At 35.2% G+C, this 14,644-nt stretch overlaps 2 protein-coding genes across 4 annotated transcripts in view; one reads left to right on the top strand and one right to left on the bottom strand.

Moving 5' to 3' along the window:
- sh3yl1 (SH3 and SYLF domain containing 1) overlaps nt 1-6,625 on the bottom strand; it is a 64,574-nt gene extending 57,949 nt beyond the window's left edge. Inside the window, exon 1 of one of the 2 annotated variants that reach the window (XM_034017597.3) lies at nt 6,484-6,625. In XM_034017597.3, the coding sequence (XP_033873488.1) occupies nt 6,484 (1 nt within the window). In that variant the 5' untranslated portion in view covers nt 6,485-6,625. Of the gene's footprint in view, nt 1-5,833; nt 5,935-6,483 lie in introns of those variants that run through there. The other variant, XM_059025277.1, reaches the window with a different exon arrangement.
- A 140-nt stretch (nt 6,626-6,765) lies between these two features.
- Nucleotides 6,766-14,644, top strand: part of acp1 (acid phosphatase 1) — a 31,999-nt gene continuing 24,120 nt past the window's right edge. Inside the window, exons 1-3 of one of the 2 annotated variants that reach the window (XM_034017259.2) lie at nt 6,766-6,896; nt 10,208-10,281; nt 10,407-10,520. In XM_034017259.2, coding sequence (XP_033873150.1) covers nt 6,854-6,896; nt 10,208-10,281; nt 10,407-10,520 — 231 coding nt within the window. In that variant the 5' untranslated portion in view covers nt 6,766-6,853. Of the gene's footprint in view, nt 6,897-10,207; nt 10,282-10,406; nt 10,521-10,577; nt 10,692-14,644 lie in introns of both variants that reach the window. The other variant, XM_034017258.2, reaches the window with a different exon arrangement.

Consider the following 14,644-nt stretch of genomic DNA (forward strand, 5'->3'; position numbering starts at 1 on the left):
TTCTCATTTTGACAGGCGTTAACCCTTTATGAATAGACCCCTCTTTTTATTTTATTTTTATTACTAAGTTTTGCAACTGTGCTACGGTATTAGGGATGGGTCGGTATAAAATTTAGATGGTATGACAACCGTCAAAAAAAAAAAAAAATACTATGGTAACCTTAATATCATGCATGGTACAGCATAAATCATGGACGTTATAAAATGAAGGCTGACTAAAACAGAGACATATTTTAAAATTACTTTTAGTAATTCTCAACCATAACACAAAAAAATTTAATTTTAGAAATCACACTTCTTTTCATGGAATGCTTTAAACTTGAAAGCTTATCATATCGCATTTTTATTATTATTATTATTATTATTATTATTATTATTATTATTATTATTATTATTATTATTTTCTTTTTTCTTTAAGACATTGCTTAATTGATGGTAAACAGAATTAGGTACTAAATCAGTCATATTGCTTACAACAAACTTTTACTAATACAGGTTATTATTTAAGAGCAGAGAATAGTTTTGTTTTTGGCACAGGCCCAGATACATGTAGCAAAACTACACAAAATTAATTTTATTATTAAAACGTACTGCAAGTTCTTGGATTTATGGCTACAGTTCACATGACGTTAGAGACACCATTCATTGTATGCTGGATAAATGCAGCAATACATTTGTGCTTTTATAAATAAATCATATTCTGTTTTAAGCATTGCCTCTAGTTAACTGAAAATTAAATCAAACATCACAACAAAACATAAAAGAATTATTGTTGTTGGTCTGTTTTATCTACAGAATGAATTATCATGCGGCATAGCAGAGACTAGTTATGGAACATTTCCATGTGTATAGGGAAAGATCACAATTACATTTACTGCATGGTTTGATTAGATTTATTTGTTTAATGCACTGGTATTTTACATTTTATGACTGTCATTTTAAGATTATAGAATTAATGTGACTGCAGGAAATAAACTCCTACAGTATTTAAAAATGATCAAACCCAGAAAGGAAGGGTAGCTAGACAGGGTTTACTTTATAATGCTTTAATGTAAAATGCCATTATAATAAGTGGAAAGAATGCGGAAACAACATTGGTGAGTATTATAATTTGTATATAATTCACCCAAAATAGCTGATGGAGCCAAGTATTGTCATGTTTAGCCCTTGGGTTTAAAAACAATAACTTCAATATTAAACATGAATGTACTTTATGCAATTATTAAGCTTAGTGATATTTGAAGTTAAAAAGCTCATTACTTACAATTATTACATCACTGATAGTCCTTTTTTGTATCATAAAACAAAACGTTATATGCCTTGTGCAACAGATTTAATTAATATTATTTGCATTAAATAATCTGTTGTGCAAATGCATTTCTTCAGCTTGCTTTACTCTAGTTTAAAATGCTGCCCGACGTTTGTAGAGTACACGTCCCTGACAACTTATTCAGGATTGTTATACAGTACAATAAGTATGCCATTTTCTTTCTGTTGGGGAAAACACTTTTATTTAATGTTTGTTCATCCTTAAATGTACAAAATGTACATTTGCTTCATAATTATATAAAATGTGTATTTATGTTGATGTGTATCTGTTGTTGACAGCTGTCATAAAGGTACTATACTGATGCAGTTGCTTTCCTTGATCACAAAACGTTAGTGAAGTGAAATGTGCAGAATAGCATGAAAGCAAAAAAAGCAACATGGTGGGGTGTGAGCTTGCATGAATCAAGCAACCTTCACATTGCATGTACTGTAGTGATAAGAAAATACTGTAGTGTAAACTTGTACATGGATATGTTCACTGTCCCTTTAAATTACCAGTTATGTTGCATCTTAACTATACATGATATATTTTTACTCATCTAAATTCAAAAGGCTATATTAATTAGCATCAATTGCAACAGATGTTCATGTCTGTTACAACTTGAGTGACGCATTCATAATCATTCATTACATTAATCTAAATAAAATTGGGAAATAATTTGAATTTCGCAAACATACCCAGTTTTATAGTGGTGCATTGTAATGATCTCATGTTATTTTTATCCTGTCCTGCATTAATGCTAATTATTTATACTGTAGTAATTACAAACATTGTATACTAAATCATCAGATAGCAACAATTTACTTAATTAGGCATACTGAAAATGTTTGATCTTAGGTTTTGTTTTGTTTTTTGGTAAATTGCTACTTTGTTTTATAAATTTTAAAATATTGCACCTCTCCTACCCCAAACAATTCATGATACAACCGCTTAAGTTTGAAGGGAAGGGTACAAGGTAATGTAGTTTATATATCAGTTTCTCGGATATAACTCTACAGCATGTCCCCCAATTCCCTATACTAGTGATTCATGCAATATTTCTACAGTAAATACAGTACCGGTGTTGTTCAAACTATAAACAACTTCTCAGTCTAACTTCTGTTTCTGTCTCTTCCTTTTGATACAGTATCTGAGCTGAAGAAAAGCTGCGCTGGCACTTTATAACACAGACATCTTATTCAGCATTAATTTTATAACTAAATAAATATTAGGCCTATTACGTGGAAATTTTTCCTAAGATATTTACTTTTTTGCTATGAGACGAGCTGCGGCTTTCTACTGGAGATGAGACACTTCAGCCCCACTCCGGCAGCCAAAACCTGGGGCGAGCCCATTCCCTTTTTCCCTCTCCTTCTCGCACTTGTTTTGCTTCACACTGAACTCCCAACCGCCATTTAGCCAGGCTATTTATAGTTTAAAAACTGCTAATTAAAATGATCCACAAGTGGGAATGTTACCTTTTTTTCTTTTTTGTAAAAAATATAGCGTTGATTACATGGTGCTTTATGCATGGTTAATTCATTGAAAGTTACATGTTTGCTTCACTATATGTGCATTATAGAGAGGGAGTTATTTTATTTTGTATTTTAGTCAGATGTGTGTTGTTATGTGTCCCGCCCCCACCCCCCCTTTAAGATGTAGGACTACACCACTGTATGTAATGTTGGTGGTACTGCCAGCATATTTTATTTCAGCCTTGCATAAACAACATACTGCAATGTTTGATGCTATACAACCATCCTTTTTAGATTTTTTTTTTTTTATTAGGAAATTATTCCACACATGTGACTTTGCTTTGCAGAATTTAAGCAGCTCAAAATCTCTGTGTGCTTCTGCCATATTTTATTTTGTGTTAGTAGTGCTCGTATTACGATTTCTCATGGGAAGTGATTATCTCGCGAGATAATAGCTGACATTTTCTAGTAGACGTTTCCCTGAATTAGTTTAACCAAAAATACCGGTATTGTTCTTCAAATACAGGTTATTGTATCGCCTGATGAATATCGCAATATAGCAGTATTATCGATCACCCCTATTCTTCATAGTGAAAAAATAGTTCAATAATCTTTAGTCCTTCAGGGTCGATTGCAGCGTACCAGGGACTTGGCATGCATCAAGCTCTGTACTAAGTTAGTCCTGATTGCAGCGTACCAAACAAGCTAATCCTGAAAATTGGTTTAGCTGACCTGAACAAGTGGAACAAGTTAGACCGATAATGAGGACTAACCCATAATAAGCCATTACACATGCGGATGGAAATTCACAATTTAAAGTGTAAAGACAAACTCTGACATTTGAGTACATTGTCATTACTAGCATTTGATAAAAATAAATAAATAAACTCATTGAAGATATTGAACCGTCAAAAAAGTCAGAAATATGAAAAGGTATGAAAAAAGCTAATATTAATGATAAAATGGTAAAAGCGTTTTTATTACATTAGGCGTGATTCGCGCAAACACATTTAAATAAAAGTACATCTATATTCATAATATAATTATAGCCTACTACATGTCTTTTTATGCACATTCCGCAGACGGATCATACTTGCATTATAACTTGCCGGTAGCCTATTGCTGCTTGACACTGAATGTTAAGTTCTAAATGTGTTGTTTATTTAATACACATTACACTGACATTTCAGTTTAAATTGAATGCATCAAATGTGCATGCTTTTTTTATTATTTAAATACAGTATCTTATTGTGCCGAAACTTTATTAAAGTTTGTACAATATTTTAATGAAAAAAAACTAATCTCTTCAGAACACTTTGTTCCGCAACCATAATAAATAGACAAAAAGAAAAAGGGTGCCACAATGCTATAGTAGTTTATTTAAACTACCGTATACATTTGTCTACCTAAGAAAATGATTAATTGCTTAATATATTGTTGATACACTATATTAAGGTACATTATATCATTACATAGTGCAATTGTCAATTTTATTAAGGATAGTTCTTTGACTCGGTGAGCGAACCTTACTGAACCAAATGCTTCAAAGGGTTCAGACTGAGGTTCAAAAGGCTTCACTTTTCAGTTCACTACTTTTTAGATGTCATTTCAGAGAATAATGGCACTTCATGTTAAAATGTGCTGTACAGACGAAGGACGAGCAAGCGTACCAAGTTAGTCTTATACTTCATAGTACTAAGTTAGTCCTCCTGAACAGGATCATCTCAGGTCCGATTTGGTCCGCTGCAATCAGGATCTTGTTTAGTCTGATTCAGTGGATGATCCACCTGTGGTGATTATCTTCTGGTACGTTGCAACCGGGATTAACAAGTGTACTAACTTTAGTCTAAGCAAGTGGACTAAACCTGCTTAATCCACTAGTTAGATGCATCAAGTGGACTAACTTTGGTATACTGCAATCGACCCTTAGTGTTTTAGAAAGGTATAATACTGTATACTTTAGGTGTATATTTGCACTGACACAAGCCCTACAGTCAAGTCGTGTCAGACAGAACTGAAAAGGGTAGAATGTTCACAGTCTGCAAAGGGTTAAGATTAAGTTAACAAATTAGACAACTATATTCATTTTCAATTTAGAAAGAAAATATGAAAAGGACGATTTTTTTCCCCCATAATATGAAAAAAAAAATACAAACACATGCATCACCGGAAAACAATCCACCTTAATTCATCACCTCTAATCATAATGTAAATTAGTGTCTGATGACGCAAGTGCCATACATGCTGCTGACTCACACCAACTCAATAACTTTTCCCTTCAATTGTAATGGGCAGTGGAAATGAAGCTAACTCCCAGTTGAGCTTTTACTAATAACAGAATTCAGAATCTATCAACCTTCCAAATCCTACAGGCAGAAGCCATTACAATATTGCTTTTCACTTCATTCCATTGTTTAGCACTGGTGGAATACAAACTAAACAATTAGGTACAGTAGCATGCTGCTCAAAGGAACAAGAAATCAAAGCATAAGAACAGTCAGGTCTGGGACTGTTCACAGGTGAACAGCACAACAAAATAGAAAAGTATATAAAATTACAGGCAATAAAAATGCAAAGCAAACATGTATACAATATATGCAAAATAAATATAAATAAAGAAAACTACAAAAATATATAGAAATAGGAATTTACAAATAAAGATTGAATAAGTGAGTTTTGAGAAGATGGCAGAAAGCAGTAAAAGACTGTGCAGTCCTGAGGATAAGCTGGTTCCACCACAGGGGACAAGGGAAGAGAAGGAACGAGCAGGGAGGCAGAGTGAAGAGAAAGCATAACATTAACAGTATGGGGTTCTGGTTGGCTGAGGGCCAATAACAATGTATCTGTTCATGTTTATCTGTTCAATATAAACAGGACAGTTCACCCACTTTTTTTTTACCACTACACAACTGGAACAAAGGTAATTTAGGTGACAGAGATAGTAGAGTTTATACCATCAGTTAATGGCTTGTTCTATCATTTTGATAGCGAGAGAGCTCAAGTAAATAAAATAAAAATAATAAGATGATAGTATTATTAAGTAACATACCAGCTTTAGTCTTGTGATTTTCCAGTTTAAGTGCCACTACTGGTAGCAACCTGATCAGCTACCTTAGTACCAGTAGTACACTGATTATACTGGCAGCAACAAAAAAAACAGCTAGTAGTACTACACGGATTCTTCATTATAAGCGCCACTGCTGGCAACACCCAAATTAAGTGCCTTTGTGTCAATAAAAGTCGTACTGGTAGTAACATCATCCAATGAACACATTACTTGATAGTGATAGACGCTGTAAGAAAAACTGTCCAAATAAATAAATAAAAAAAAATCAGCAGCATCTTTTCAAGGCACATCGTAACTGTCTATTTGAATATATATAAATATCTACTGAAAATTACAATTAATTTAAAATACGTACTAACCTACAGTAATAACTCACTGTTGCGCTTTCATATATATATATATAAAATACCGATTACATTAAAAATTCCAATCCAATTTACTGTTGTTCATATTCACAGTATTTATGTGCTCTAAAACTATTCGATTTTAACAAAGTATTATTAATAAAATCAATCATGGTAAAACATGAGCGCGTGTAAGTAGTATCATGATGGTTATAGGCAAAGTAACTGGATATCCACAGAACTTCCAACAAATTTAAATTAAAAGCAAATGCATTACAACAAACTTACTTTTAAAAAAAGTTCTGGCCTGCAATCTGTACAACTTCCGGAATAATGATTGGCTTGTTTTCAGAAAATCTTTTTACCTGTGACAGGTGATATAAACAGCACACCTGTTGCCTTGCCTGTTTTGCTCGGTTAAAGGACCCAATTTCAAATCCCTAAAGTGCAGTCAAGCACATGTATAACTTTAAAATCCACAGTAAAAATATAGCGACATTGCTAGCATTTGAAACAGCTTTATAATATGAAAAAAAATATTTAATAATTATTATAAATAATATTTTATTTTAATCAGGCAGTATGGAGACGTACTATTAAGAGGAGGTGACGCAGCCGGTGACAGTTAAATGTACTACTAGGACCCTTCGGTGCTGCGATGGCTGCGAACAACGGGAAAGCGGTGCTGTTTGTGTGTTTAGGTAAGGGCAGCGCTTTCTGTAGTAATTTATGTCATGCATATTATACTTCATGATCATCTGTAAATAAACTGTTAAATGTTTTAAACATATGAGTGAATGTATGGTGAGTTAAGAGTTAAACGAATCACACTCGGTGTCAGGCCGCTGCAAATATTGTGTTACCAACCAGTTTTTTTTCTGATTGGCCTCAAAGAAATACAAATACTGCTGATTGGTGAACTATCCTGTCAGCTTGTCTGCAGTTTTTTTTTTTTTTTTTTTTTTTATTAAATAGAGATTAAAGTGCAGTGATGCGAGTGTAACTTTCCAGGAAGCGCTGTGTAGGTCGGACAAAAGACCACTGAAAACTGAATACAGTATTTAATGTGTGAATTAGAAAAATATAAGTACATTCTCAAATGCATTTGTCATTCATGATCTTAGTCAGAGTTATATGTAGTAGGCCAAAGTGCTGTCTCGTATCTGACTGCGGTGGGAACAGAGTAAGGGCGGATATGTAAAACGTCACATAAATTAATCCTGTGTTAAATACCATTATACACAGCTGTAACAATTGCTATATTTACACAATTATTGTTTTGAGATTAGGCTTTTATTAGGGAGCTCCACTAAATCCCTTGTTTCGAAAGATACAGAGTATTAATGCTTGTGACAGGGTAGCCGTCTGAAGTGTGGGTGAGGCAGGAAATGGAAACCGAGGCTGAAGGAACAAAAAGGCATAGCAATATAATCCACAAACGCAAAATTCCATAAACATCAAAGGACAACCAACCATTCTACTCAACTAGGCATTCCCCACTGCTCTCAATATTAAAGGAGACCAAAGGCTGCAGAACCTATCAGGTTTTTAAATTCGTAAATTGTAATACATTTTTTGGTGTCACATAAAACACTATTTTTCTACTGAGTTCCCCCAAACTAACTAACTAGCTTATTCAGTATTCAGACTATGCGTGCTCTGCTTTCCGTGCCAGAACACTAAACTCTAGGAAACTGAAGTCCTGCTTTTACATTCATTAAAACTGTATCAACATAATTAGGGAGATTTTAAATGACTGCATCTCTCTCTCTCTCTCTCTCTCTCTCTCTCTCTCTCTCTCTCTCTCTCTCTCTCTCTCTCTCTCGAATCTAGCTACGGTTCATTGGAAAAAAATATTGGTACCCAACATCACACTACCATTAATTCTGCCAAGAATTATCAAGCAACCAGTGGTACTGTAACTACAGTACAGCCAAATAGACCATTAGTTTTCTCTAAGCCATTTTTTGCGGTCAGCAGCCGCCAATGTCTTTCCAACACAGTTGCTTATGCCTGGGAAGCAGTCAGCAAGAAAGCATTAAATGGATTTCAGCAAAACGCAACCGTATACAGGAAGTCACGTGAAATGGGCGCAACTCAGTAGTGTTCAATCCTTCAGTCCACTCCAATCCAAGATGTTCCCGGTTCCATATTTTCCAGTTCTCCACAGCGGGAACTAAACGCAGAGTATGAGCCCTACAATATTTCAAATTGCAGCTGCATTGGCTGTGTTTTTTTTTTTTTGGTACTGTATACCCATTGAAAATTGTTTCTTGTTCTGCTGATAGGATTCACTAAACCATTTTTTTTAACACCTCTGCACCTGGTCTGGTGCCGAGAACTTTCATACAATTCTATTTACATGATTTATGGAGGCGTTAGTTACTAGCAGCTTAAAAGTATCATTCACACAAAGACAACCCTCCCCCAACAGCATAACTTAGACATCATACAATCTGCAGAGATGGGCTATTCTGGCCCTAGAGGGCCTTCTCCACTCCAAGTTCAATAGGTTCATTTAAATAATTAGCCTAAGTACCAGTCTGGAATAAGGTTTATTTGCACACTCCTGGATTGTATTACAATTGGAATTTGTAAACGGGTCAGTCCACGTCAAATGGATAAATGGCCCCCACTTCACTGTTATATACCATTATTTTGATATGGAAGACCTGGAAGTGTTTTTGGGAAAATCCCCATCAGATGATGAACCATCTGTTACTTGGATTTACTTGTTTAATTATGCAATATATTATTTTCATGCTTTTACTACCACTTGGTACCAACAAAAGGTAGTACAGTTTTTAGAGGGGTTATACATAATCTGATGTAATTTAATAGATATTTTCAAGAATTTAGTAGCTATTCAGCACTGTATGTTATCAGTAGCTCTAAATGTATTAGTTCTGTTCCAGTAGTTTTGATGGTGTTTTTTAAGGGTATCGATGCTAAAAAAAAAAAAAAAAAAAGGCCTTAAAGGGTCAGTTGGATGACATATCTGTATGTTGGTGAGGTTACATGACTTGGTTGCGTTGCACCCAAAGTACTGAGAGATAATTATTTCACTGATAGCATAATCATAAACATAATCAGTTATACAATAATGATACCTTGTCTTCACCACACAGTTTTTCGTGCAGTTTAGAAACTCCAAATTCTCTCTCCATTGTCATGATTATGTGATGTAGCACGCACATGCCACACACATTTTATTTGTTTTAATTAAATGTTTTTTAAGGGGATTTAAATGAATTGTGTCTAGAACACAAAAAAATATCTTATGATTAGTTTTGACTGTTTTTTTTTTTTTAAACTATCCATCAAAATGCATAATGGAACTAATTTTAGATAACAAAATACACTAATGTGCACAGATTTCATTATTTTATTAAATAAAAATGAATGCATGTTTCCATCACCATTCCTTTATTGCAGTATGTGTTTTGATATTTAGGCCTTGTCCACACTTCTGACAAACCGCACTACATGATGCGATCTAATTTAGTACCAGACAAAAGACTACCCCCTGAGGATGTCTTGGTTCCGGTTCTCGAGTACGGTATTAAACGCTGCTAGTGTGGACGCTAACCGTATTTAGCACTTTTAAGCTGGTTTAAAGGCATAGTATGGACAGGACCTAAGATTTAGTTTAGTAAATCATCTATTATGTAATTAAGTCATTTGTTATGGTAATTGTGCAGTTCAGATGTAGTGGCAAATTAAAGGATAGGGCCTACTTATTAGAAGTATTTACCAAAAGTTATAATAATTCTGAGGCTACATTTTGGTTCAGATGACCATTGGGGGCTCTGTTGAAGCCCATATCAAATGAATAAAATACAGCTGAACCTGGAATAGCATTCGGAATAGATAAATAAGTTGTCGAGCCTTTTCTAAAAATACATGTGGAGAGAAAACATGCCTGCTGGTGAAGTCAAAAACTGTTGTAATTGTCTTTATATTGCATAGTTTTGCAAAACAAAACTAACCTTTTAATTGTTTGTGTTTTAAGGTAATATTTGCCGGTCCCCAATAGCAGAAGCAGTGTTTAGGAAACTGGCAAAAGACAACAGTGTTGTGGATCATGTAAGTATGTCTGTAAAATTGCCAAATAAATACATTTAAAATATTTGGAATAAGTGTGGTTGAGAAGTGTTTAAAGAAAAGTATTTAGTGTGTGTATTGTGATATACTTGTCTCTTTTCATGTAGTGGAGGATAGATAGTGCAGCAACATCTACATATGAAATAGGAAACCCCCCTGACCATCGAGGACAGGCCTGCATGAGGAAGCATGGCACAAACATGAGTCATGTTGCCAGGCAGGTACTGTACATTTCTTTTCATCCTTTATTAGCTGTAGTCTTGTGTTTTCTGTTTCAGTGGGTTATAGACAGTGGTGCTGTTTCTGACTGGAATGTGGGATGTTCTCCTGATGCAAGGGCACTGGCCTGCCTTAGAAACCATGGCATTGAGACAGACCACAGGGCAAGACAGGTAGATAACATTGATATTCACTTGAACATTTCTTTTTAATATTCTGATAATGTATCTTTTTTGATATCTTTTTTTTTTTTGGATGTTATGGAATTAGAAACTTCTTGGAACAGGAATGGTTTGTTTAAGTCTTGAGATAAAGGTTGTTTGGGAACGCAGACAATACAAAATATATAACCGAAAACTGACATATTGAGAGGTGCAATTAGCAACGAATTTCTAAATAGTCTTATACCACTTTCACACAGACGAGTTATGACGGCTCAGAACCGGCATTGATGTGGAATTTTGGTCTGTGTGAATTGCCTGTACCGTCACAGAGCCGTCATATTTTATGCCGTCTCTGAACCACCTCGCTAGGAGGTTCAAAGACGACACTGAACTGTCTCCACTCCTGTATGAAATGCTATACTAGCACTGAAGCGCTATAGTGGGTGTGGATTGAAAGTCAACATCCCATGTGATATTATCTTCAAGTATTGCTCATCCTTGGTAGACAGCTTTTTGGGTCTTCCAGTCCTGGGTTTGTCAATTACAGATGATGTTTCTCTGTACTTGTTGATTGTGCTTCGGATACCACACCTTGAAAATCAAGTGATGCAAGCTATTTAACTCAATGTTTTTTCCTTCTTTATTCAAGTCAAGGCTGTTATAATAGTAGAAAACACTAGTGGAGGCTTTGAGTAAATTGTTGATGTTCATAATATATCAGAATAGAAAAATGTAACTTGCACAGCAGTGTATGTGTATATGTTTGCTCTTTTGTTCGAAAGGCACTCTGGGTATATTTGTAGAGAGCCACGCAAGTTTCTGAAAACTGAATTGCGGAAGTCTAGCACATACACAAACATTTTAAAAAGTGTTTACGTCCCACCCCTATTACTTCTGATTGGCTAGCTGTGGAAGAAACTGACCTTCTGTTGATCACAAAGAAACCTAGAAATGGCTGCCTGAGGATGAAAGCCTCTGTCAAGACACACTCTAATCTTTTAAATTAACTTTAAGATATTATTTACTTTTTTTGTGAAAGAAAAATTAAGTTGTACTGCTTTCTTAATACATGAACCTGACATTTAAATGCAGCAATCTAGTAAAGTTATAAAAAATGTATATTATATTTAAACGATATATATACATATACACACTACCGGTCAAAAGTTTTAGAACACCCCCATTTTTCCAGTTTTTATTGAAATTTAAGCAGTTCAAGTCCAGTGAATAACCTGAAATGGTACAAAGGTAAGTGGTAAACTGCCAGAGGTTAAAAAAAAAAGTTTAGGTTACCAAAAACTGAAAAATAATGTACATTTCAGAGTTATACAAAAAGGCCTTTTTCAGGGAACAAGTAATGGGTTAACAACTTACAGCTGTTCTGCAGCAATGGAAGTAAATTAAGCCTTGAAAGTTGATGCTAACAATTCCTACAGGTGTCCCAACTTTTGTTGATTACTTGCAAACCCTCTGTCTGTATAAAAGCAGTGTTGGAACAGACTGTGTTACTACACCCTCTTAAGCATTATTTGGACAGTGTTGTACTGCAGGAAGTAGTATATTGCTCTCATAATGGCGAGAAAAAGGCAATTAACAAAGGAAGACAGACAGACCATTATAACCCTTAAAAGTGTAGGTCTTTCCTTTAGAGAAATTGCAAAGAAAGCCAAGGTGTCAGTGAGTACGGTTTCCTACACCATCAAAAGGCACTTGGAAACTGGAGGAAACTCTGACAGGATGAGGTCTGGCAGACCCAAAGTCACAACAGAATCAGAAGACAAGTTTCTGAGAGTCAACAGCTTGCTTGCTTGCTTGCTTTCTGTGAAATTTGAAATCTTCGGTTCATCACGCAGGGTTTTTGTACGCCGTCGAGTAGGCGAAAGGATGGTTCCTCGGTGTGTGACACCAACGTCAAACATGGAGGAGGAAGCGTGATGGTCTAGGGCTCTTTTTCTGGATCCAAAGTCGGCGACTTGCACAGAGTGAGTGGCACCCTGAACCAAAACTGCTACCACAGCATTTTACAGCGCCATGCAATACCCTCTGGTATACGCCTAGTTGGTCAGGGGTTCATCCTACAGCAAGATAATGACCCAAAACATACCTCCAGGCTATGTCAGAACTACCTTAGAAGAAAAGAACAAGACGGTAGAACTGGACAGAAGGGTGAAAGCAAAGCAACCTACAAGTGCAGCACATTTGTGGGAACTTCTGCAACAGTGTTGGGAAGAACTTTCCGAACAATATTTGATTTCCATTGTAGAAAGAATGCCACGAATGTGTTCGGCTGTTATAGCTGCAAAAGGTGGCTACTTTGAGTCAAAAATTTAGATTAAATTTTGTTAAACAAAACGATTCCATGATTTCTTTTTTATCTCCAATTGTTTATTTGTTCTATGCTTTAATTTCAGAGTACATTGAGACATTAAACTGCGTAAATTTCAATAAAAACTGGAAAAATGGAGGTGTTCTAAAACTTTTGACCAGTAGTGTATGTATATGTATATATATATATATATATATATATATATATATATATATATATATAGGGCTTAACTTTTAGCATGGAATCGTGCATTTTCCAAGTTGCACCCGCATATCTGCAACTTTTCAGTGCGGGAAAATCCTGCAGAGATATTTTAAGACACCAAGCTACTCTATTTTCCACCCAGTTTCGAATGGCTGAAACGCTACAACAATCTCTAAGGAAGTGGGTGTCAGTGACAAAAGCACTATGAGCCGCATTCTGATTTCTGGTTAAAATAAATAAATAAATTAAAGTAATGCTGGATATTTTAAGTGCCGGGAGACTTTATTCTCTCGTATGTGATTCTCGGCCGCTATCTTTAAGCATTGTAGAAACTCAGTACACTGCAGTAAGTAAACAGTTTTGAAAAAATAAAAAGATGATATTAAGTTAACATCTAGGTGTTGTTTTGCAAGCGGTGACTTTTGCTTTAACTCTAAAAACACAAGGTTTCGCACATATTACTCAGGCATCGTAAAAGCCATCTAAATGGCTTGTTTAAAAGTACAGACTCAGGGCTTTCCAAAGACGTATTCAGTGTGTGTATGCGGTACGATCACCTGAAGTTAAGTTTCTCATCATGTGACAGAGTTCACAGCTTAGGATTCGTTTTGAGTCTATTGCTCCGTCATTGTGGCAGCTAGACTGAAAAGGGTGGTATCGTTGGAAATCTTAGAAGATCAGCTCTAAGCTTTATATGCAAAAGTGCCTTTTTTTGCCATTCCCCCCTAAAGTTGTGGAGTCCCCCCCCCCATTGAAGATGAAGATTTAATGCCTCTAATCTCTGTTTCAGGCATTAAATCTTCATTCAACATTCATGAACATTTTACATGTACCTCTAAAGGAATAGTCTACTGCATTATCTGCAAGAAATGCAACAAATTGTATATTGGAAACTAAAAGGCGTTTAGCAGTCCGTTTTGTAGAACACTTAAGAAGCATTCCCATTAACACCACTGCATTTCCAGTAGCCCATCACTTCAACAGTGATGATCACACTGCTGAAGACATCACACTCTGTGTGATCAGTCGGTGCTATGGAACAAATGTTGCTCGGAAACAAAAGGAATGAGAGTTTATCTTCAAACTGGGAAATTTTGAACCTCTGGGAATGAACATTCTATGCTAATAATCATGACACCATCCACAGAATTTTTGTTTAATTACAATTCTTGAATAACAAGTTTACTGCACTGTGTTTACTTTTCTTTTTAAACAGCTGAAGAAGGACTTTTGCCCGAAACGCCCTGAAAATAAAAGATTTTTTAATCTTTTAAACTTTTTGTGTACATTTTTTTAAAATCTTTTCTTTCATATGCCTTTAATTTTGTACACTGCAGTTTTTTTTATATACAGTGCCTATAGAAAGTCTACACCCCCTTTCAAAATGTTCACCTTTTGTTGCCTTATAGCCTGGAATTAAAATGCATTAAAA

The sequence above is a fragment of the Acipenser ruthenus genome, chromosome 6, assembly GCF_902713425.1.
Source record: "Acipenser ruthenus chromosome 6, fAciRut3.2 maternal haplotype, whole genome shotgun sequence".
In the NCBI taxonomy this organism is placed as follows: domain Eukaryota; kingdom Metazoa; phylum Chordata; class Actinopteri; order Acipenseriformes; family Acipenseridae; genus Acipenser; species Acipenser ruthenus.